Source organism: Armigeres subalbatus, chromosome 3, assembly GCF_024139115.2.
Source record: "Armigeres subalbatus isolate Guangzhou_Male chromosome 3, GZ_Asu_2, whole genome shotgun sequence".
NCBI classification, from domain to species: domain Eukaryota; kingdom Metazoa; phylum Arthropoda; class Insecta; order Diptera; family Culicidae; genus Armigeres; species Armigeres subalbatus.
In genome coordinates this window covers 110,586,761-110,613,547 of record NC_085141.1, presented here as the reverse complement: position 1 = coordinate 110,613,547, position 26,787 = coordinate 110,586,761, and the positions used below count along the sequence as shown (strand labels likewise).

The 26,787-nt window shown below is 39.3% G+C and overlaps 1 protein-coding gene across 4 annotated transcripts in view; it reads left to right on the top strand.

The window, feature by feature from the left end:
• The window catches only part of LOC134224460 (uncharacterized), a 346,723-nt gene that overhangs the window by 220,271 nt on the left and 99,665 nt on the right, over positions 1-26,787 (top strand). For 3 of the 4 annotated variants that reach the window (XM_062703817.1, XM_062703815.1, XM_062703816.1), the window contains one exon: positions 1,720-2,191. In XM_062703817.1, coding sequence (XP_062559801.1) covers positions 1,720-2,191 — 472 coding nt within the window. Of the gene's footprint in view, positions 1-600; positions 1,403-1,719; positions 2,192-26,787 lie in introns of those variants that run through there. The other variant, XM_062703818.1, reaches the window with a different exon arrangement.

Sequence of the window (26,787 nt, the reverse complement as noted above, 5' to 3'; positions counted from 1 at the left end):
TTCCCGCACACTATTTGCAAAAACGCGTTCACTTTTATCCAGTTTTCCCAGTTCTTAGACAAGTTTGCAAATGTTGCCCCAGGTCTGGGTGGCAGCAAAAGCACACAGCCCCAAGTTTCATGTTTTTAAGTGGGTGAACGAGATTTTTCAACCGATTCAACCGCTGATCGACGAAAGCTTTCGACCTGGTCACGTGAAAGCTCAATCTACCAAGCAACAACGATCATGTTCCACGCGTATTTCCACTTCGGTATTGGAACACAACTGAAACCGAAACATATTATTCAATGATCGACGAAAGCTTCACCTTCGTAGCTTTTCCGAATCGGTTCATAAGCTCATACCTTTTCAAAGCTTTCCGTTCGAGTGCTGGAAAAACTTGACTTGGCTCCTCTTCAGTGCCCATGGCACGACTGCGACGGCGATGAGCGCAACAACACAACACGTTTGCTCGCACGCCTATAGGAGAAAGGTCAGCGCGAAATGGACTGCAACGGGCGAACGATTATCCAGCAAAGGCGCGCGCGCAAGAGCCAGAGAAAAGCGGAGGTCTTTTGATGCTACTGGGCAGCTTGGTACCGTTCAATCGTCGATCGAACCTGGTGCAGTACGGAACGCATTTTTCCGACCTCGAACTGTGTGCCGTTTTAGTTTTCGTTTTTTTGTTGTTGTTGCCGTGAAAATCCGTGCCTTCGAACTTTCGTTCGCGTTCGCTTAGTTTTGGAACCTCGTGAACACGTGATCGGTTGTTGTGTTTTTCTTTCTTCTGTGATTGCTGGGCTCTTTGCCCGCCCGCCAATTAGGAAACTGTTAGGGGGCCAGCCCAGCGTGTTCGGCCGAAGAGAGATCGCGCTTAAGTTTTTTGGTCTATGCTTTTCGATTGGATTGACTGGCCGTTGCCGTTGCCTAGGCGAGTGAATGCATTCAATTGGCCGAATTTCGACAATTTTTGGTGCTCATAAATGATTAATGGTGTTTTACAAACCTTCGCTGATGTTTAAGGTTGCCGAACCAGTGGAGATAGTGTCGAAGTTTAGGGGGCTGTATTTGGCGGAACGAAATAACATAGCCTGTACGGTCGAAATCGATTTGAGTGATCAACAGTGTGAAATCTGGCGATTGGTCGACGGCAATTAGTTGATGCGCGCGTTTAAGAGTGACAGAACCAGTGATCTTTGGCGAAGTCGATTAACATTTATGGTTTTGCGCAAAATTGACGCTTCAAGGAAAGCATAGTTCGGTAGAGAGCATTTACAACATCTTACTTCTCTCTAGTGTGTGGTGACAATTATTGGCGGGGGAAGATCTAAATTGTAGCGACATCTGCAAAGCGCCCCATGTGCAATACTCAGTGTGCCTCCGATGCTCATTCTCCGCACGAGTCGGTTCAATGTGGCAAACCGTTAGTGATTTCTTTGTGTTCATAATCCACCAGCTATGCCTTTACGATAACAACAATAGTCCCCGGACTGACAAATGCCCTAACACGAACGGCAGTGGTTTTACTAATAATTATAACAGCACCGGGGAGCATTTCTTCGTAACCCCGATCCCAAATGATCCCGTTATTAACCCGATTAACACCAACCATCGGCGTAACCTTCAGTATGGGGGTGATTCCGCTGTTCCTGGCCCTCATGATCCCGGTCCCGGTCCCGGCGCTGTGCGCATCTTCCGCACGGGCTTGCAAGCTAACGACGATGTCTATTCCTATTCTAGATCGATCATCAGCCAACGGATCGATGATCGTAGCTCGTTGAACCTCGGAATAGGACCCGGAGGCCGCCGCCGATCATCGTCGATCCATGGCGCGGGATCGATCAGCGGGATAAGTCGGATAGGCGGTGGTAGCGCCATCATCAACGATCGCGATAATCTGGACGTCAGCGGAATGGCTAAAAATCTGCGTGACCTGCGCAACAGTGTCGCTGGAGGAGGCAGCGGGAGTGGAGGAAGCGGCGCAAGCCGCGGAAGCAGCAATTGTGTGCAGGCACAGATCGAACGAATGTTCAACGATGTGGCCAAGGAGCATGGTGGAGCAGAGAAAGACATGGCCACGGCTCCACCGGTTAGTGGACAAACGTTTTCGGTGCGATGTCTCGGATCGCTCCCGTTGAAGGATAAGGTCACTAGTCTGGTGGGCCTGCAGGAACCGCTGAGACAACTCTACCTAAGTGGTGCTGGACATGGGGTGAGTACACTTAATATTTTGAATCCATTTTGGGTAATTTTCTTAATATAAAATATGACAAAATTGATTGGAAAACAAAACAAAAAGTTTTCTCTCAGAGCAACACTTATCCTGTTGAAATATAACTTATTCAGTTTCAGTTGACAATAACATTGGGCGATATATCTAACAAAGTCCACATTTCCCTATCAATATCACAATTACATTTCCAGTGTTCAACAGAGTTATTAAGTAAAGTTTAATTTGAAAACCTTTCATTAAATTCAAAACAAAATATTGGTTAAGCTATAATCCATCTGAAACAATGTCGATCAAATAAATGGTCCATTTCCAGCTTGATGTTTTCTATTAATGAGGTTTCCTGCCATGGGCTGATTCATCTTCGAGATAGCATTTGCTTCAGCAATGCGGTAAACCGAAGCTAATCACGAAACCGTTTTTCTTTTTTTCGTAAATTTAATCGAGTTGATAACAAAAAATATCAAATAAATTACATTGAAATCAGTATTTCTCGACCTTTTTTTCTTTGTTGGCATAACATCCCCCAGTGAACTGAGAGATATTTAAGTCAGGTTACCATTTTGTATCCGTATATCATGAAGCTACTCTCTTCCAACGTGTTAGGCAACGGCGTGGACATTATGAGAGCCCATTCATTGTAAGCGACGTTCAGCAATAGGGGAAGATGAGTAGGCTTGTTCCCTTGGGAGACTTGATCCCACCCTGTTTTACCGAGAATCAAAGCAGTCTTGTGCTAACGTATTTTTTAGTATAGATCCTCTAGACAAATGATCGATATGTAGTGAATTATTTTTTAGATTGACAACCGTATTCTGCAGGGTGGTTTGTGTGTTTTTAACCTCCTAAAGATTTTTTTAGTGGCCTCGCGAAATTCGAACCAGCCAGAAAATTGGTCTGGGGGGGGGGTTTTCTGAACATTTTTTTTTTTCGAAAGAAAAATTTTCTTCCAAAAATTTTGTCTTTGGGGGGGGGGGTTTATACCCAAAACCACCCCCGTGGCTACGCCACTGATCCTAATAATGACCAAATGTGATCTGTACTGTATTAGCATTTTAAGTTATTGCATGAATATTAGGTCACTCGATCCCTCGTTAGTCACCCATACAAAAAATTGGCGAAAAAAAATTCAAAAAAATATAAATTCGTTTTTAGGCCTCTAATTTTTTGTACGTTTGACCTATTTGATTAAGGATTTACTCGAACAAATGTTTATTGTGTAGATATCATAAAAAGGAGATCAAGTCTCCCCAAATTCTAAGATTGCATGCGCTGTCGAATTCCATAACAAAAATCGGTCATGAATAAATCTGCGTATTTTGGAGGAAAAATATTTTTAAAAAATCAGAGAGCACCTTTCTATTTTATCAAAGCCTTTTTACCGAATATTTTAAAGTCGATTTTTGACAGTACTCCAAAAAATCGATTGTGTATCAACAACAACAAAAAATTATATACTGTCACACATCAGTAAAGTTGAATTATATATCACTTAGGGAGTCTATGCGAAAACCGCATAAATTTATTTATTTTTGGCTGTGATGTATCGGAAATGAGAAAAGAGGATCAAGTCTCCACAGTCTCCCATATAATCGCACGGTAGTTGCTACAATCCAGATTGAAGTCCTTTTTATTGATAAGACACAACACAAGGCAAAACCTCCTGCAATGAATTCATTCCGTGTTTCAATGAGGCTCACGCTGAGCAAATCGTTAGTTTTGCCAAGACTTCCCAAGGATCGATTAAGTCAAACCAAAAACATTCTAGTACCGATATTTCATATGACAAAAGATTTCAAGAGCAGGAATTGTAAAAGATATTCCTATACGATATGATGAACATTTATGTTACATCTGTGCAATTTAACATCCCTCATATCAATCACTCTTCAAGTTTGTAATAGAAATTTTGTAATATAAAACTCCCTAGCAATGCACAATGGTCCACAGAACGAAATTAAGTGGAAATTAGTATTTTGAGCTTGAAATAGCAGAGTTAGAAAAAACCTTTGATCCACAAAGTTGTTCCAAATAGTAAGAACCTTATTCGGGTGTTCATGAAAATTAGGGTGGTCCTCATTTTCATGAAATGTAAAAATCAACTTTTTAATAAAAATAATAGGGGTAAACATCATTCAGTAAATGTGTAGCCAAGCAAATTCCAATCGATTTGCTAAAACAATGTTTTCTGTAGCTCTTTAATTGACGAATTTAGAGCATTTTTCTCATTTAGACTTGGGTGGTCCCACATAAAAACAGTGTTTCTTTTCTAACTTTTTTTCTTCAAATTTCTCAGTTTAGTCGTCTTCGGACGACTTTTAGAGCTCTTTGAGACGCAAGTTTTCGTGATAGTAGCTTGTTGATATCTTTTGCAGATGAAAAGTTATTCGCATTTTGACAAAACAAAATGTTTTTTTTTAAATGGCAATATCTCTGAAATGGCGCAGCCATAATTTCAATCTTCCAACACTCTTGCCATTTTTTTGCCATACATACAAACATACAATTACATCACCTTTAGTTGATTGGTTTATAACACTAAGGATCTCTGGTGTTCTATTATAAAATGGTCTTTATAGTATTTTCGTCACACCTTGAAGTACGAGAAAGGCAAAAATTAACAAATTTAAACCGATGTCACTTCAGATACAAGAAAAACACCTCCCTGATTTTTTGATATGATATGCTCTAGGGCTTACTCTTTGAAATGGTGTTAAAAGATTGAAATTATGGCTGCGCCATCCAGAGATATTGCCATTTAAAAAAAAACCATTTGGCAAAATGCGAATAACTTTTCATCTGCAAAAGATATCAACAAGCTACTATCACGAAAAGTTGCGTCTCGAAGAGCTCTAAAAGTCGTTCGAAGACGACTAAACTGAGAAATTTGAAGAAAAAAAGTTAGAACAGAAAAACTGTTTTTTGTGGGACCACCCTAAGTCTAAATGAGAAAAATGCTCTAAATTCGTCAATTTAAGAGCTACAGAATTTTTTTAGCAAAATGATTGGAATTAGCTAGGCTACAACTTTACAGAATAATATTCACCCCTATTCTTGCAATTAAAAAAGTTGATTTTTACATTTCATGAAAATGAGGACCACCCTAATTTTCATCAACATCCGGATAAAGTTCTTACTATTTGGAACAACTTTGTGGAACAAAGGTTTCTTTTTACTTTTCATTCGTGTTTTCTTCAGCATTTCATGCTTAGAATGCAATGGTATGAATTATCTAATGATACATTTTAAGAATCATATGAAAAACTATGTTCTGGTAGACGAAAAGTAAAACAGGCAGAATTGCTGATGGGGCCCATTCCGATGAGCGCGAAATTACCAAACAAACGGGCTCCCACTAATTGTCAAAGTAGATAAACACGAGAAAAACAGCTGTTTTGATCTGTCTCATAAAATGCCTAATTGTTATTATTACCACAAACCGACGTAACACTAGAGAAATTACCATCGACCATGACTTCAACGATCCATTTGAATTTGATTGATTGCGCGTTTCACAATTAGAGGTGCTAGCGTCGTAATCCTTCGAGTTGGACATCTCACTCCAGCGCCCTCTGGTGACAATGTCATACGAAACATTGTTTCGTGCCACGTGCTCGAAAGATGATGGTAGAGGAGTTTGGCGATAGATTTTTCAGAAAAATGTTCAAACTGTTACGTCTGTTTGTCTGTGTTATTATGATTCACAAAAATATATACTTAATCTATTTTAAATTATAACACATAATGGAAATGTTCCCGTCTCCATCCATTTTACCAAACATTTTACTTAAACTGGATAGTATCGCCTTAACCGACAACAAAGGAAAATAAGGCAACTTGCTTCGAACTTAATCACCTTGCGCACATTACACACTTGGCATAATCGACCAACAAACAAAATCAAATCGGCGGGATCGGATACAATAAACATAAATTGCTCCGTTTAACAAATCAAGAGGAAGCCTTGCAGAAACTGCTCTGCTTGACATACCAAACATAGAGTATGGTGAACAATAAAATGCCAGAACATAATCGTCACAAACCTTCATAAGTGATTCAAAGGGCAAACACAAGGACAATACCCAATCTCGTATACTAAGTATACGGTAAAGGCTATATGATCGCTCCATAAACAAACTTTTTATAGAAGGCCCGGAGACCCATAGTGTTATATACCGATCGACTCAGCTCGACGAATTGAGGTGATGTCTGTGTGTATGTGTGTGTGTGTATGTGTGTGTGTGTATGTGTGTGTGTGTATGTGTGTGTGTCTGTGCGCATCCGCCCACAAAAAAATGTCATTCATTTTTCAGGCACTTATTCTTAACCGATTTACTCGCAACATGTTGCATTCGAGGAGTTGCATTCGAGTTGCATTGCGTGGAGGACCAACGCGCACTTGGAGTTTTCGAAAGGAAAGTGCTGCGTACCATCTATGGTGGGTTGCAGATGGCGGACGGTACGTGGAGGAGGCGAATTAACCACGAATTGTATCAGCTGTTGGGAGAACCATCCATCGTTCACACCGCGAAAATCGGACGACTGCGATGGGCCGGGCACGTAGCCAGAATGTCGGACAGTAATCCGGTGAAAATGGTTCTCGACAACGATCCGACGGGCACAAGAAGGCGAGGTGCGCAGCGGGCAAGGTGGATCGATCAGGTGGAAGATGACTTGCGGACCCTCCGTAGACTGCGTGGTTGGCGACGTGTAGCCATGGACCGAGCCGAATGGAGAAGACTTTTATATACCGCACAGGCCACTTCGGCCTTAGTCTGATTAAATAAATAATAATAATGTTGCATTCGACGCAGGATACTTTACCATTGTTTCCTATTAAAAATTGGTCTGATCGGACTATGGGATCGGAAGTTATGGCCAAAATACCACTTTTTTATAGAAAAAATGAGTAAAAAATGTCACTCATTTTTCAGGCACTTATGCTTTACCGATTTACTCGCAAGATGCATTCGACGCAGAATACTCTTCCATTGTTTCCTATTGAAAATTGGCCAGATCGGACTTAGGGCTCAAGAGTAATGGCCAAAATAATATTTTTATAATGCACGAGAAAGGCGCCATCACCGCTAGGTGGATTAGTCAGGGTTGGTACACACTCCTGGCAGAATCGGAATTTAACAGCGTTTATATCAATCACCTATCATGTTTGAATTGCTAACACTCGCTACTCACTCAGATTGACTGACTGCGAAAGGGAAGGGTCGTTTGGCCGAAACCCATCTAGGCCGAAAGGGTCCTACGGCCTAATAGGTCATTTGGGCGAATTGGTCATTTGGCCGAAAGGGTCATTTAGTCAAATTGGTCATTTGGCCGAAAGGGTGAAAAAGTGAGACGTCTCACTACACACTTCGCGCTTCTAACTTTTTACAGTGAAAATTGAGAAATGAGGAGTGTGTAGTGAGACGTCTCACTTCTCACTCCTCATTTCTTACTTTTCAAATGATCTATTCTGCCAAATTACCCTTTCGGCCAAATAACCTTTTCCGTCTAATGACCATTGCGGCCTAATGACCCTTTCGACCAAATGGTATATTCGCCCAAACAACTTTCGGCCTAGTGGCCTTCGGCAGAACGGTATTCGGCCAAACGGTCCGTTTCCCGACTGCGAATGTGTATCTAGTACGATTGCTGCTGTGATCTGTCATGTGAATGAGAAACATAAGTATGTTGGGCTTGTTCATGTTTATAGGCCTGTCCAATGCTTATATCCCTAGCGGGTGAGACCTCTATCTGACTAATGTCTTGTTTACTAAGTTCTATCGTTAACATTCGATATTTTGTGTATCAGTAAAGCTTCTCTAGGACAGAGCCTACGGCACTGTTTTCTTTTGTATATGGTTTTCGTTGGCCCACAAATATTAGGGTGCCAATGGAATGTATGGGAAAAAATTGTCATCGAATTTCAAAAAACGACATTGCTCACAAGTTTCATTACCCTAAAATATGACCCCATGCAAAATTTGAGCTCAATCGGACATGATTTAGGGGTGCCTAAAATTCATCAAAGTTTTGAAATTTTTACCCATGAAAATTTTCCCAAGGGGGACCAAAGGAAAAGTCGAAAATCAAATTTTTGTTTTTGATGCCAAATGACTTAAAAATGCATGAAACGTCGAGATCTGATGTTATTTCAAAGAATTTTTTTTTTGAAATAAAAATCGATTTTTTCTCTTAGAACATTTTTGGGACTTCGAATTTTAACACCGAACGATACGCAAACGTTTTCGTAGCCAAAAATATTCCCCTTTGAAAAATTTGAGCTAAATCGGACATGATTAATCAAAATTTTATTTTGTTTTCTCACAAGGAGGTTGCTCTGCGGTGTACACTTCTTGCAATTTCATGGGAAAAAATTCAAAATTTTGATGAATTTTAGGCACCCCTAAATCATGTCCGATTGAGCTCAAATTTTCAGAAGGGTGACATTTTGGCAACGAAAACGTTTGCGTAGCGTTGGTGTTAAAATTGAAGTCCCAAAATGTTCTAAGATAAAAAAACGATTTTTCTCAAAAATGTTTTTAATAACATCAGATCTTGACGTTTCATGCATTTTTAAGTCAATCAAAACAAAAATTTGATTTTCGACTTCTCTTTTGTCCCACCCCTTGGGAAAATTTTCATTGGTATAAATTTCCAAACTTTAATGAATTTTAGGCACCCCTAAATCATGTCCGATTGAGCTCAAATTTCGCATGGGGTCATATTTTGGGGTAATGAAACTAGTGAGCAATGTCGTTTTTTGAAATTTGATGACAATTTTTTCCTTGAAAAAATTTTCAATGGGAAAAAATTGAGCTAAAATTTTTGGCTACGAAAACGTTTGCGTATCGTCCGGTGTTAAAATTCGAAGGAAAAAATTTCAACGTCTGAAAAAAATTCCCAAAAATAATCTAAGAGAAAAAAAAACTTTGAAGTACCGTCATCGGGGGTGACAATGGGTCTGCACGGAAACAAATGCATACCCACAGGCATGAATAAAAAATCATGAAATCATGAATCAGGTCAGTTCATGAAACCATGATTATAATTCATGATTTCAGGAACATTATTCATGGTACTAGGTAATCCTCATCAGTCGACAGTATGCATAACCGGTTATACTTCGAACACTCCATTCCCAAGAAGTAAGAACGGCTGAGAGGTAGCACGCCGGACTCTCGCTCAGTGTACTCAAGTTCGAATCCCCTGTTGAACTTTTTTTTTATTCTGTCGATTTTAACAACCAAATTGTAACGCATTGGTTGCGTTACGCGAAAATAAATCATGAAATCATGATTTATATTCATGGTGTATTTTCATGGCATGAAAACACGACGGATTCATGGAATCATGAATTATTTTTTCATTTCTGGGAACGGATTTTTACCCGTGTGGGGGTGAGAATAGGTCATCGCTCTCACCGGCAGCCTGGAGGTCAGATAACAAAATCGTTCAAAAAGGTCTCTTATATTTTAGTCTTTATGCCCTCGGATACATTCAATCTATTCTACAAGAATTCTAAGTACTTGAAACAGTGACCCATTCTCACCCCCATTTGACCCATTGTCACCCCGACGACGGTAATATCAGATCTCGACGTTTTATGCATTTTTAAGCCATTTGGCATCAAAAACAAAAATTCGATTTTTGATTTTTCCTTTGGTTCCCCCTTGGAAAAATTTTCATGGATAAAAATTTCAAAACTTTGATGAATTTTAAGCACCCCTAAATCATGAGCTCAAATTTTGCATGGGGTCATATTTTGAAGTAATGAAACTTGTGAGCAATGTCGTTTTTTGAAATTCGAAAATGTCATTTTCATTGGCACCCTAATAAATATGCACACGATAACTTAATAACACGATAACTGTTATACTCTGGACGAAATTAAAACTCACTATACATTTTTGGAATATGAAATATTTGTGATTTTTTTCCGAACGGCTATTTTCTTCATTTGGATGTTGCAGCCCAAGTATGTAGCACAGTTCAGATCGATTTGGTTGCAGCAACTCCAATGTGACTGAATTTGGTCGCATATGAGTCACAGTGACAGATATGTGACTACTCGGGAGATGCCCATGACTTAGGTTCATGATGTTTGTTTATAAAGGTCAACTCCAGCGCCGTGGCTTGTGGTCGGCAAGGTTTCGGTCCGCCATCAAGGGGCGCCGAGATCAAAGATTACGCAATAAGGAGTGGAACAAATTTGTTATCTTGTTACCGTTCGTACCTTCTGCTCGAGTTGATTCAATGACCGGTAGCTTTAGCGATTCTTCCGGTATTCGGAAGACCACCGGTCGAGTTCTAGTTACCCGAACCCAAATCAATTCTCGATTTTCTCCTCAGGAGACACTTGGAATTCGATTCGTCTTCGACAATATTCTTTCGTGGTGCAAGGCCCCTTATTATTCCAATTCAAACCTCAGTCCCACCAGCTGATATCTTCGGATAAAAGTGAATAAACTGAAACGTAACTACTTGATTTTCGGGTTGGACCGCTATGTTTTTGCTTTTACGGAACGGTATTCACAAGATCATGGCCATAGCTAAAACTAAACTAACCTCCGCAGTTTTTTCTGCGTCGACTTGATCCTTGACGACGCAATGGTGGACAGCTCGATAAGCCCATGCGAATATAACCGAAGTAAAGGTGCTTATTGGGTAACGGCTGGACGGAAGCCCTTCGATTTAATCCAGAGAGCTACGTCGACGGAATGTCGCACATGCCGGGTTTTTTTTATCCCCTCCAGTCAAAAGCCAACGTAATCCCGCAGGGCTTGGCCTACTTTGTTTCAACTATGGCCATTCCTGATTAAATGAACCAACAGCGCACTATGGTCCAGGATACAGATTTACGCGGAAAGATGCATTTTACGCCAAAACTATATTTTTTAGAAAAAACTGTTGTTTCACAAAATTGTTCGAAATAGTAAGGCCATAATTATGGTGCTACCGAAAAATAGAGTGGCCCATCATATAAAAAAAATTGGAAAATATTTTTTTTTACTTCTCGGAATATTGACATGTTACGTTCTACAAAGTTGTAGCGTAGCTTATTCCAATCAATTTCGCTAGAAAAAACTTTTTCAGTAGCTCTTAAGTTGGCTGATTTAGAGCAATTTTACCTAATTGGATTAGGGTGTACCTAAAAAAAACAGTGTTTTTGAACTACTTTTTTTGTTTTTGATTTCTCGAAAAAGTCGCCAAGCTAGACTTTGCCCGACTAGGTAAGATAAGGTGTGTGCCGGTCCGAAAAACGTCAGCGACGGCAGCATGAAACGGCGTGGCGGTATTTTATTGTGTTCGTTTCGTAGAGATTTTTTTTTTTTCACAGCATTACGCGAGACTTTTTTCAATTTCGTCAGAAAAATTAAAATTATTCTGAGCATTCGCAAACTATTCTATTGTAAATTATTCGAAATTTCCACATGGAATTTTTCAAAATTTTCACTTAAACTATTCTGGATTTCTACTTAAAATTTATAAGCTTCACGGAGAATTATTTTCAACGGAATTTCCACGGATTTCAAATAAATAATAATCTATATAGGGGAAAAGACGGCTTTGGCAGGTTTTGTTCTATTATTGGCAGGGGGGTTTTTATCGACCAAATTTTATGAAATTTGGCCACAATATTCTTTGATATGCAAAGAATGTTTAGGCCAAATTTGAGCATAATCAGTCATAAAAAACCCCCTGACAATAATAGAACAAAACCTGCCAAAGCCGTCATTCCCCCTAATAAAAATGAAATGATCTGTGTTCGTATCCGCATAACTCGGAAACGGCTGGATGGATTTTCTCTATTCCTTCAGGAAATATGTCCGTTATCGTTTCCGACGGGTTTATATGCTATTTTCTCATGCAAAAATAACGAATAAGGTTGAGTAAATTGCGAAAAACTAAAAGAATAATTTGTATGGGAGTTTCGCATGTAAAGTTACCAACGCGCGTTTTCGCCTACTTTGCAGGACAACGTTTGCAAGGTCAACTAGTATTAAATAAATAAATAAATAAATAAATAATTGGCCAAACAACTTTCGACCTTGTGGCGTTGTTTGGCTGAAACTCGTCTAGCCACTTCCATTTAACCGAGAATGTTATATGGCAGAAAGCAAAATACAGTTGAAAAGTAACCATGGCCGAATGTGCTGTTTGACCGAAATAGTAAAAAGTGGCCGAATGTGCTGTTTGACCGAAATATTGAAACAGAACGGCAGAACAGTCAATTTGGCTGAAAATGTCATTTGCTGAACAGATCATGGCCAAAAATGTTGACACGTTCAGCCAAATGGTCTTTTCTGACAAATGACTATTTCATGTTCTTCCAGCCAATCGAACATTTTGTTCAAGCGGTATTTTCAAACGGCATCGCCAGAATAGTTTTTCGGCCAAATGACATTATCTACAAAATGGATTTGGCCCGGCAAGCTTAGACTGGATGTCTATTTCGGCCAAACAGCGTCCTTGTGATCTTTGGCCAAATGGAAGTTCCCCATTAAAACATGATTTCGTTGAGAAATTAGTTGGATTTCAACATCCGTGGGTATTTCCACGATCTTTTTTTTTCTAAAATTCCACAGGAAATTCATCGTAATTTCTACATTTGGTTCTTCAGAGTTTCCACAAGAAGTTGTATCTTGAACTCAACTAGGTTCAGTGGTGTTCTTAAACTATCGAAAGGTCCACTCTAGGGTTGATTTTTCTTTGATCCGAATAGGGACGACAGCGATTCCGGCCACCATCCAAGTCACTCCCAAACATGTTTTTTTCTTGATTCGATTAGGTTCGACCATCTTAGGCTAGAGTGTGATTTTATTAACCCAACTCATTCCAGTAGTGGTTCCAAACCACCGTCAGACCTATTCATGAGTTGAATTCAAGGATGTTAACGATCATACAGTAATTTGCGTTCGATCATTTAGTAGTTTGTCAATAGCACATTCCAGAAGCTGAATATCAAAATATGTTGTATGGTGGACTTCTAGTGCGAAGGTTTTTCTACAACTCTGCCTAATAGTTCGTTGTTTGAATTCCACTAGTAACGCAGTTATAGCCAATATTTCAGTAACTTAAACTAAATGATAATAAAATTCCAATCATTTAGTTTAAGTTACTAGAACTAGCGCTCTAACTCCATTATTAGTTGAATTCTAATAACGAGCTATTAGGCAAAGTTGTAGAAAAACCTTCGCACTAGAAGTCCACCATACAACATATTTTGATATTCAGCTTCTGGAATGTGCTATTGACAAACTACTAAATGATCGAACGCATATTACTGAATAATTGTTAACATCCTTGGTTGAATTTTCCTTGATCTGAATAGTTCCGATAGCAATTTCGATCATCGACCTACCCACTTAAGAAATGGATTTTATTGACTCAACTAGATGCAGCTTGGATCCAGCGAGCAATTTTTTTTTGTTGTTGTTGAATTTTGCGACTTTTCTAGGATTTTTAAGGATATTTAGCAATAGTAATCCTTACTGCTTTAATCACAGGGGCTTACAAAATTCATAAATGAAATGAAATATTAAATCAGTGCAACACATAAAAACTACTGATTTTGAACTCAGACCGCATCGTGCTTTCGTGCTGTGCGGTTCTTTCTCTCTTTGCGGAAGGACGTTTTTAATACTACCCGAAGCTATTTTAATTTCAACGGTGCTTCTTAGCGCTATTTGTACCCACTGATCCCGTTACGATCTTTGCAAGGACCCGTGCCTTCGTTTTACGTTGGACCCGTTTGCGGAAGTACAATTCCGACAAGCGGTGGTAATCCTGCAGGGACACCGTTCTGGGAAAAAAACCTCTTAGAAGGTCACGTCTCCACGCTCAGCAATGAGTATTAACAAAAACAAGAGGAAGGGGGAGTCTCTGAATTCTCCGCTTCCTTCAAAGAAACAAGGTTTCAAGACCGTCCTGCCCAAGCGCGGAAAAAATAGAAGGAAGCTGGAGAATTCAGATATTCCTTCTAACTATAATATCGGAAATAACTCTTCTCCAATCGAACTGAACAATCAGTTCGATTTGATTAATGATGAAATTGAGCAAATCGAATATACCTCTAGCCCAGGTGATTCGATTCATGCGAAAAAGCAAAGGATTCCGCCAATTGTGGTATCTGTTGCCGAGTTTTCTGGCTTCCGGAATGAGATTTTGAGTAACCTTCAAGGGATCAAGGTTTCATTTCAGATTGCTAGGAAGGGTGACTGCCGCATTTTGCCGGGATCCTTTGACGATCGCAAACGTCTTCTTCAGTATTTAACTGAGAAGCGCCATAAATTCTTCACATACGACGACAAAACTGAGCGATTGTTCAAAGTCGTCTTGAAAGGTCTCCCCAGTGATGATAAATCACTGGATGAGATTAAAATTGAAATTTCTCAATTACTTGGATTTTCACCAGTCCAAGTAATTAAGATGAAAAAGAAATCCCGCTCTGGTACTTCCCAGAGGGGCATTTCTCAAGAATTTTATTTAGTTCATTTTAACAAAAGTGAACTAAATAATATGAAAAGTTTGGAAAAGGCCTGTATTATGTCTCATGTCCGTGTTACATGGAAACATTTCCGCAGGCCTGGGGGAAATTTCCAAAACCCTACCCAGTGCCGTAAGTGCCAAAAGTGGGGTCATGGAACCAAACATTGTCACATGGATGCTAAATGCATGATTTGTGGTGGAACCTCTCACGCCAAGGACGCATGTCCTGTGAGAGAAGATTCCAATAAATTTAAGTGCGCAAACTGTGGGGGCAATCATAAATCCAATTTCTGGGAATGCCCTTCACGCAAAAAAGTTTTGAATTCCCGTGCAAAATTGATGACGGGAAATTCCAATCGGATCCCAGATTCGACGGGTAGAAATTTTTCAAACGCTCAAATTTCGAAACCGGTTACCGGTCGAGCAATTCATACCCACCACAATTCACAAACAATTTTTGCCGCTCGTCAACGGGTAGCAAGCACTTCAGTAAATTCCATTTTTTCCAATGTACCTACGTATGCAAACATCGCTGCTGGTAGACCAAATTTCTCTCCGATTTTGATTTTTTAACTGAACAATTGTATCACATGATTGATGCAATGTTCAAAGCAAATACCATTCCTGAAGCTGTTCAGGTTGGTATAAAGTACACACAAAAAATTGTTATCGGACTCCGTTTCAATGGATCCAAATAATTGTGTGAAAGTTCTAAATTGGAATGCCCGCTCTCTAAAGGGTAAGGAAGATGAATTATTCTACTTCCTTTCAGTTCATAATGTGCATATTGCCATTATAACTGAAACGTATTTAAAACCAGGACTCTCCATTAAAAGAGATCCAAACTATTTTATCTACAGAAATGATCGTCTTGACAGCGCCTGTGGTGGGGTCGCCATTGTCATTAATAGACGTATCAAACATAAATTATTTTCTTCGTTTGAAACCAAAGTTTTTGAAACCTTGGGAGTTTCTGTTGAAACAAATTTTGGACAATTTTCCTTCATTGCAGCCTACTTGCCTTTTCAATGTAATGGGCAGCAAAAGAATTTGTTGAAAGCTGATCTTCAAATTCTGACTCGCAACAAATCAAAATTCTTCGTAGTTGGTGACTTCAATGCCAAACACCGTTCATGGAATAATGCTCAAAGCAATTCCAATGGTAAAATTTTATTTGAAGATTGTTCTGCGGGATATTATACTATTCAATATCCCAATGAACCAACTTGTTTTTCTTCCAGTCGAAATCCTTCTACAATTGATTTAGTTTTAACGGATTCAAGTCAGCTGTGTGGCCAATTGGTAACTCATGCTGACTTTGACTCTGATCACCTTCCTGTGACATTTGAAATCTCACAAGAAGCCATTTATAATCCAATCAGCTCTACTTTTATTTATCATAGAGCTGATTGGGATTTATATAAAACGTATATCGATAGGAATTTTGATGTTGATATTCCTCTCGATACCAAAAGTGATATTGATAATACTCTCGTATCTTTGACAAATTTAATTATCGAAGCCAGAGGCATTGCAATTCCGAAATGTGAAGTTAAATTCAACTCCATTATTATTGACGACGATCTTCAGCTACTGATCCGTCTTAAAAATGTGAGAAGAAGGCAATACCAAAGAACTCGCGATCCCGCGTTGAAAGTTATTTGGCGAGATTTGCAAAATGAAATTAAAAACCCAACTTAATTCACCGAGTAATGATACTGCCTTTCTTGCATTTAGTCAAAACACCAACCTTATATGGCGCTTATATGGCTCGGTTCGATATACCATTTTCTTTATAACTTTTAAATGCAACGGTCGATCGTTATCAAATTCAATAGTGATCAACTAGGCTTTGCCCTCTGTCGAATAAAACTTGTTGCGAGAAAATCGGTTAAGGATTACTATATGAAAAGTTGTCTAATGTTTTTCTTAGCTTTTGTGCACACACATACACACATACATACACACGAACAGACAGACATGTGCTCAGTTCGTTGAGCTGAGTCGATTGGTATATAACACTATGGGTCTCCGGGCCTTCTATAAAAAGTTCGTTTTTGGAGTGGAATGATAACCTTTCGGTACAACTTTGTTGTACGAGAAAGGCAAAAACGTTTCGCTATTCTGAGAAATACCAACTTTGAGAATAATGTCTCGAAGTTGGATCCCAGTTCGAAACCCTTTTGGAAATTAACAAAAATTCTTAAAAAACCTCAAAAGCCAATTCCAGCGCTTAAAGAGGGAAATAAAATTTTATTAACAAATGGCGAAAAGGCTCAAAAACTTGCTCAGCAGTTCGAGAGTGCCCATAATTTTAGTCTAGGTCTCACTAGTCCAATTGAGGATCAGGTTACCCGGAGCTTCGAAGATCTTCTCAATCAAGAGAATGTTTTTGACCCTTCATTGGGAACCAATTTGGATGAAGTGAGATCTATTACTAGAAAATTTAAAAATATGAAAGCCCCGGGTGATGATGGTATTTTCTACATACTTATCAAAAAACTTCCTGAGAGCTCTTTATCCTTTTTGGTTAATTTATTTAACAAATGTTTTCAATTGGCATACTTTCCAGATAAATGGAAAAACGCCAAAGTTGTTCCAATTTTGAAGCCGGACAAAAATCCAGCTGAGGCTTCTAGTTATCGCTTAAACAGTTTGCTTTCTTCAATAAGCAAACTGTTTGAAAAGATTATTTTAAATAGAATGATGGTTCATATTAATGACAATTCTATTTTTGCTGATGAACAATTTGGTTTCCGCCATGGGCATTCAACAACTCATCTGTTATTAAGAGTTACGAACTTAATTCGGCTCAACAAATCTGAAGGATATTCGACTGGAGTTGCTCTTCTTGATATAGAGAAAGCATTTGACAGTGTTTGGCATGAAGGTTTGATTGTAAAATTGATGAATTTTAATTTTCCTCTGTATTAATGATGTACTGATCCACTGATCCAAAATTATTTATCAGATCGCTCACTGCAGGTAAACTATCAGAATACTAAATCTGATAGATTACCTGTAAGGGCTGGTGTCCCCCAAGGCAGCATACTGGGGCCCATATTGTATAACATTTTTACTTCTGACTTACCTGATTTACCACCAGGGTGTCAAAAATCTTTGTTTGCAGATGACACGGGCCTTTCAGCCAAAGGGCGAAGCCTTCGTGTCATTTGTAGTAGATTGCAAAAAAGTTTGGATATTTTCTCCACTTACTTGCAAAAATGGAAAATTTCCCCGAATGCTTCCAAAACTCAGCTTATAATTTTCCCACATAAGCCGAGAGCTTCTTATTTGAAACCTTCTAGCAGACATATTGTCACTATGAATGGGGTTCCAATTATTTGGTCTAACGAAGCTAAATATTTAGGACTTCTGCTAGATCAAAAATTAACTTTTAAAAATCACATTGAAGGCCTTCAAGCCAAATGTAACAAATATGTTAAGTGCCTATATCCACTTATAAACAGAAAATCAAAACTTTGTCTTAAGAACAAACTTTTGATTTACAAACAAATTTTTAGACCTGCCATGTTGTATGCTGTGCCAATATGGGCTAGTTGCTGCAATACCAGAAAGAAGGCACTCCAGAGGATTCAAAATAAAATTTTGAAAATGATTCTGAAGTTGCCTCCGTGGTATAGTACCAATGAACTTCATAGAATTTCTAATATTGAGACATTGCAACAAATGTCCAACAAAATAATTGCAATCTTCTATTGCAACGATCAACTCCTTGTACACTTAGTATAAAATAGGTTAAGTTTAGTTTAAGTTGAAAACATTGTAATTCCTACATGGTTCAATTCAACCAGAGGAAAAATTCTAACTGCCAGAGGCAATTGAAATGTATTAATAATAACTAAAAGCGTAACATAGCAAATAAGGATGATAGTGTTAAGAAAACACGGAACACCTAGTCTAAGAGATGAATGCATGTATTAGATAATTAGCAAATAGAATAAAAAAAAAACTGATTTTGAACTATCTCTGTTCTCTTCGTCACGTTTTTTTATTTTGAGCAACATAATTTTCCCAGTTTCCCAAAACCTCCTTCTCCGTGATGTACTTTAGAGAGGACCGTAAAGAACCTTCGGCATTTTTTAACTTGATTCCTGACATAATGAGCATGAGCATTGAGTATGAACATTATGACCGTACAATCCATAGTTGCTACTCCGTGATTGACTGGAACTTGAGAAATTGTACCGAGAACCATGTGAATGGAGCATGGGATTTCCCATCCATTCTCAATGTACACGTTTCAGAAGCTCACGTATTTTAAATCAATAACGGCACCGGCCATTCCCTTACGGTCATAAAGGAAAGGAAGGATTGTTAGTTCGACTCTCGTTGCTTCTAAAGACCGAGAACATCTCTGCATCTCCACGATTGTCTTGGGACGTGGTTTGTGTTAGTTAGTTGTATAAGATATTTGATCTGGATTCACTTTGGTGAAAGATGCGATCTGTGGGAGTGGATTATATGAAATGCAAAAGAACGCGCATTAATTGATTTACTCTCTGAACAGTACACAGCTAAACAAAATATTTCGGATCGCGCGATCGTTTTACTAGCCAATCGAAATATGATCAATCGCGTTATCAGCACAGAACTAAATTCTCGGATCCCGTGAAAGTTATGCGTCCGAAAAAAAACACCCAAAGCCGTTTCCGATACGTAATAAGGTCTATCCCGAACTAATTGATTTACTATCCAACCGCACAAAATAAACTTAACAGTCGGATCCGCGTCCAATACATAACAAGCAAAACCTCAGGTTTTTGTCAAACAAATTTACATGTTTATGTACCCAATAATCAGCTCATCTGTGAACTTGATTCCTGACATTTTTTGCAAAAAGTCAAAAAAACAAAATTCAAAAAAAAATTCTGTGATTCACATAAATTTTCTGGCACCAGACCTCTGTACACCCCCAAATATTTAACGTTGTTTAAAACATGTTAAAACCACTAAACCTTTGATTTTGGCTATCGTGAAGTAGGATTTATTATGATGATTCAAATTATTTTCTAAATGAACAATTTGCGCATATCATCCACTGCAAATTTGACACCACTATAACTAGGGAATCATATTTGACACCACTATAACTAGGAGTCAAACTCGGTTATGGGTGTATTGTTTTGCTTTAGGGGCTTTAGGCAAGAATTTGAACGGCAAGAAAAGAGTTCGGAGAAACTTGTTCACTTACTAGCGGGTACTTTTTCTCTGCTATCTCTTTGTATCTGCTGAAAAACCCTCTTATTTTGGGAGAATAAGTAGATCTGCTCCTTTAATTAAGATCTGCACTCCAAAATTGGGAATTTTTTTCAGCAGAGAGAAAGAAATAGCAGAGAAAAGATATTAAAATGGATAAACTTTTTTTTTCGAAAAGTTGATTTGATGTATGACATTTGAACCTTAATGTTCTCTGATTTGATTTTGAATAAAAATTTCAAATGGTATTAAACGCTATATTTTTTCACAAATTGTTGTTATTTTTAATACCAGTACAGCACATAGATCATACTGTTATGCATAAAGAACCTCAAATATGCATCTGAGTTATGTATTCTACACTCATTTCTACTACATATTTCATACGTTCATTAACAAATGTATGTAAAATTACGATGCAGTTGACGAACTACTCTAATGTTCATATGATCGGTCTTCTCTCTGTTGCGTTGCTTATGAATGCTTCCGTTTCCACAATTCTAGCCTACATCTAATATTTAATGTCAATTTATAGCATGAAGTGCAACATTTAATAGTAGTTGCGTTTATAATCGAGAGAACATAGTATATACAACAAATCAACACTCAAATGGTTATAAGTAGTAACCAAGTAACATTTTTGATTTTATATCGATCTTGAAAAACTTTATTTGCTTTACAGGATATCTATAAAACCATGATAAAACTCTATTGTTACAAGGACTGGATAAATATTTCGTCAATTTTGCAACACTTTTCGCAAAGAGCAGATTTTATAAAAAAATATTACGAAATTTATTTTCCGTGAAAGCGGATTTTTTTCGAGGAGCGGTACGAGCATATGGGTGGTTTTCTTATTATTGACTAAATCTAGACCAATATTTGAATATAAGGATAAGGAATATAAGGAACCATTGAAATAATGCCCGCGGATATTATCAGTTTCTTCTCACTCCAGTCATTTGAAAATATAGTCTCTCTTAATCTGTATCTCCATTACTAGATGGTTCTTTCAATATCTGGTGAGGGGGAGTTCACTGAGTTTTTTTGTTGTTTCAAAAATTTATCCAACCTTCCAATTTGTTAGAATTTCAAAAGCATTTTGAAAATTTATCAAAATTACTCTCCATCATTCCAAAACACAAGATTCAGTAACATTGCGATTGTTATCATAAATTGCTATGACCGTGTGCACATACACTATTGCGTTCAACATCAGTTTTCGAAGCAATATGCGTCGTAAAATACGCTTCGTAACCGTGTGTTTATCTTTCTCGTCTTTCGGTTAACCTGCAATTGACTTCAATTACCTTCCGAAAACTGACAGCCCAAGGCAACAATCGTGCCGTAATTTAAAATCCACGTGCAAAATTATTCGCACCACACACATTACTGATGGGTAGTATTCACTGCTCCGCAACTTGCACCAATTACCCGTGAGTGGTCTTTGCCGAGTGGAACTAATTGTGCGAGCTGAAAGCATATGAGGATTTAAAAGATTCATTTACGGCAGGACCTGCACCAATTGCAAACCGTTTAATCTAAGCTGAAGAAGAAAAATCGAAATCCTTTTAAGCCTTGCTTCCATTGAAGGGGTCATCGGTTCCGAGGAAGCGCTGCTCAATAGTTGATGCGAAAAACTGTCTTACGGTAGGAAAAATTACTTTCACTGACCAAAAGACGTTCGCTGAACCAGCTCTAAAGCGGCAGGTTTTGGCTATCTTCTGCACGCTTTGCTGGATGTGCGATCGCTGCGGGTGAATTATGTGTATTGACGGTTATCTAAGCATTTGGACGAGCTCGGTCCAATGCTGAATTTTCAACGCAGAGGTGAAATGATTTTTTTGTTTTGATAAACAAAACAAAAAACAAATTCAATTGTAATCTTGGTGAGGGCCCTTAGCGGACCGGGTGCTTGATTGCGTGCGATTCGAATCGGTAATCGTATGTATGACGGTTAATCGCATTTCTTTGGACCATCAGAGCCGCACGGCAAATTGCATCAAGCGTTACGGAGTCAAATCTTGGGATGCCTATGTAACCCTGCCTATGCGTTTGACCGTTGTCGATTCCTTACACATGTGTGCTACAACGGTTCCATAACAACTAGTTCGTTCTTGGAATAATAACAGAAAGTTAACTTGAAGAGATGTAGCATAAAATTCTCAAAATGTTTTCGAACTCACTTCAGGATAATCCAGATGCCACGAATAGTTTCACCATTGCAGCCGAACACATAGGTTGGATAAAAGTTATACTGGCTCAGATCGTACATAACTATGAAACAACATTTTTGACCTTATACCCATTTCGAATCACGATTATGTGAAGCTTGATTATAACGAACTCCGTGCCAAACCACATCAATAGTGAGTTTGCCTGCTATTGACGCACTCGTATTTTTTATCGGATCATGGTGCAGGTAATGATATGCGTAAGCGTTCTGCAGCATAGTTCTTATGCTGCATAATTTCTTGTTTATGCGCGCAATAAATGCGACAAGGTGTGTTGGTGCAGTACGATTCAATGTTCACTTTTTCCAACCAATGTTATCAACAACAAAAGGTAGGTGTGGATTTGTTTTGGCATTGGCATTTTGTTGTGCCTTTCTTATACTAAGCGTACATGAAGGCTACAAGATCACTACAAAATCATATTTTGAAATGGAGGACGAGCGACAAAGAGATCCAACAGTATGTCAACTAATCTGATTTACACTTTGCCACAGTTATGGAACACTTAACGATGTTCTCAACAATCAATTACGCCACAAAATCAATCAATTGTAGATATTCATACGTGGATACCATCGTTAGGATCTGAGCTTTCGATCCGCTATGTGATATCCAATCTAAAAAACGCCCTTTTTATGCAAATATTAGTTACATTCTCGTTCATATTGCCAAGGCAATTGCTGCAATAGAACAATAACATATAGACCGTTCCGATAATAATAAATACACATTGTTTATTGAATACTTCCAATTTTTTTCAAGTATATGGCCCAAAATTTTATTTACTTTCATATAGTATCGAGTATTCGAGAATGTTTCGAATATTCATGATGTTCTATGTATTTTTACTTCTCATTGTTTTGAGGATTTTACACAACATGTTTTTCAACTATTACTCAAAATTTTTCATAAATATTTCTACTTACTCCATACGATCTGTTTTTGGTACTCAACTAACAAGCATTATGCATTTTGAAAATTAAATAATTGCAATCGGACGAGAATTGGAACAATGTCAAATTAACAGCTACAAGCCCCAAAAAACATTAAAAATTATCGTTTTCATTAATGCAACCAGTTTTTTACTTTTTGGAGCAATGTGGTCTGTGTCATTAGTGTCCAGATCGAATCCCAAGATATACCGTATCTGAAAATAGTCTGATTCTAAAGCCATATCCGTACTCATGAGGATTATTTCATTTTCGAAATAATTTTTGAGGTTTTCATTTTGTCATTGAAATAATTTTTCAACCAGATCTCGTCGTTAATGCGATAATGTATTTTCTTTTTTTCTCAAATATGGATTTCGTTCTTATCTTCCGAAAAGAGAGTTGCGTGGACTCACAGCGCCCTTGACGAAACTTGTGTTAGGCGTCCCTCCTTATAAGGAAAAATAAAATTTGCAGTATTTTACATTTTGAGCACAATTCAAATCTTACCAGACAGAAATAATGATTCAATGGTTTAAAGATGCTTCAAATAACAGTCAAAATTAAGCCACGTGCTGCAACATGGTGTTTGCAAATCTACAATGTGTCAAAAAATTGTCCGTATGACTTGGATATAAAATTATTTATGAAACATATTTATTGAATTAAAACAAACGTCACATTCGTTTTAAAAAAAAGAGTACGATGTATGCTAATGTCTTTTCATCGTTGAATTCAACAAATAAGCGCCGATGACAAGCCAGCGTAGGGCTGAAAGTTTCCCTTATAAAGACATTAAAAAAAATCAAACAGTTCAATCTTTTATTAAGCTTATTACAAGGAAAAAGATACAAAATCAACAACAAGGATTTGTCCGTACAATGCTCAAACCGTAGCTTAAAATGTCCAAAACTTTTTTGGTTACAATTTCATTGATTTTACCAGTTTTTGGTTTGTTATCTGAGAGATATTCTGTCATTTTTCTATGAAAACCATTTTCAATTGGTTCAAGTTCTGTATCATGTGATCTCGAACTTTCTGTTCAAGGATCCCACAGATTTTCAATAGGGTTAAGGTCTGGAGATTAGGAAGGATGCGGAAGCGTTGATTTACCATTTAACGGCAGCCGCACTTTTCCGAGATTAGAAAAATGTTTTGGACCGTTGGTTCGAACAAATTAATAATTGGACATATGACCCAATTTGATGGCGATTGCTTTCAAGTTATCCTTCAATATGTCCAAATAAATGAAACGATCCATAGAACGATTGATAACTTTTAGGTTTTAATGCCGTTTGCATTAAAAGCACCCCAAACCATAACATGAGCACCACAGTCGGTGACATTTTTGCATTTCTCGTACAACAAAGTTGTACCGAAAGACTGTAGGATTACTCCAAAAAAGAACTTTTGATAGAAGGCTCGGAGACCCATAGTGTTATATAACGATCGACTCAGCTCGACGACAAGAGGTGATGTCTGTATGTTTTTTTTTCTTCCTAAGCAATGGAGGGGGAATCTGCTCAACACACATCGTGGGTTGGACGTCCAGGAATGCGGGGTTAGGGACCACCTCCATCAGCAAACGAGGGAGGCATGACTTCACCCCCTACCCGATAAACCGTTTCCATTGCCGCCAAGCCCGCCGTTCCTTCGGTACAACCAGAAAGTAATGCTTCAAAGAGGGGCCAGTGCATAACGCACCCTCGAGGTTAGCTGCGTGTCCTTACAGCACCGAACATCGTGACTCGCTTTTTTAGAAGAACACCAGGTGGCCTTACCACGCCCTATGTCCTTGGAAGGTGGGAAGGATCGACTTCGCGCCTGCTTCCCTCTGCACGGCTGGTATCAAGAATGATGATGCCGTGTGCACCCCAAATTGACCTCTCTGCGATAGGGCCAATTCGCCATCATACAGAGGGACTTGCCGATGCGGTGCCTACGCCTGCTCCAGCCTTGACGAGGACCCCTTTCCGTCCTCGGGCTCGAAACCCGCCCGGTTGACCGATGTCGCGAAAGCGACGATACCATGTTGTTCTTCGCGCGGCCACTTGTTCGACAAAAGGATCGAGTTCGACCACAGGGCACCGGTATGACCCATGAAGCCGACTAGAAACCCTTGGACCACATCTTATTTGCGCCTGAACTAGCCATTCCACGAGTCCACGCGCCACCTTCTGTGTAGCTCCGAGACGATTCGGACGATAGCCGATAAAACGGCGTTCCAGCCAACTTCATCTTTACACATCCTCCGGACTAGGATGTCCGGGGTAGTGTCCAGACCACATGTGGCAAGCATGTGGTCACACATTGTGCGAAAACGTTAGCACACGAACAACACGTGCTCCGCCGTTTAGTCTAAACCTGCGCGCACCGGACACTCGGGCGAGACCGAGTGTCCGAACCGGTGTAGATACTGTCTGAAGCAACCATGTCCAAGTAGCACATTTTGAACTAATTTGGCTGCAGCAACTTAAATGTGACCGAATTTAGTCACATTTCAGTTGAAGTGACTAATTTGCAACATGTGTGCTACTCGGGTGGCCTGTAAGGACCTGGGTCAGGTGGAAAGTGATTTCCCCATGGCCCCTCTTGACCTGTGTGTCCATCTACCTTTAGTGGAATTGTTCCATGTACGCTGCCATTTGACCATTGAGGCCAACCTGACAGTCCTACGGATGCCTCTCGTGCCGCGCATTTCGAAGCACTCTACTGCCGTAATCTGGAAAAGTGACGTAACAGCCATTTTACAACATGCATGTTTTCCATTTTTCTGTTAAAGAGCTCGATGAGTAGTACTCGTTAACACCATTTTTGGAAAATGGCGTATACGTCACTTTTTCAGATTACGGCAGTCTATGTCTTCACCGATAACGATGTCAATAGGCATCATACCGGTGATGACGCAAAGTGCATCGTGCGACATGGTACGGTACGCGCTCGCAACTCTTAGGCACATAAGCCTATACGTACTTTCTAACTTCGTTCTGTAGCAGTTAATACGCAGGGCAGTGCCTCAAGCTGGCCCCCCCATACCTCAGTATGGACAGTGCGACACTAGCCAGAAGCTTGCGCTTGCTGGCATAAACCGCAGAGCTATTGGACATCATCCGAGATAATGCCACTATAGCTGTGGAGGCACGCTTGCAGGCGTAATTGACGTGGCTACCAAAGGTGAGCTTATCGTCGATCATTACCCTCAAGAGTTTGATGGAGCGTTCAGAGGTGACCGAGCAGTTGCCTGCCCTCATCACCGCTTGTTGCTCCGACTTTCGGTTGTTAACAACAACCACCTCAGTCTTGTGGTAAGCCAGTTCTAACTTCCTGGAACTCATCCACTCCTTAATTGCGATCGAGTGGGCTGCAGTCAACTCCACCTCTTCGATCGATTCGCCGTAGACCTCCAGCGTAATATCGTCAGCGAAGCCGACGATTACCACGCCCACCGGGAACTTCAACCTCAAGACACGCGTACATGACGTTCCATAACACCGGACCCAGTATGGAACCTTGAGGAACCCCTGAGGTTATGTCAACGCACTTCCGACCCGCCTCCGTGTCGTATACCAGTACTTGATTCTGGAAGTAGCTTCCGAGAATCTTGTACAGGTACTCGGGAATTACAAGACGCAGGAGCGCATCTGCAATAGCTGCCCAACTCCTCTTACGCTGGATAGCTATCTCCGCGGATTTGGTAACCGACAAG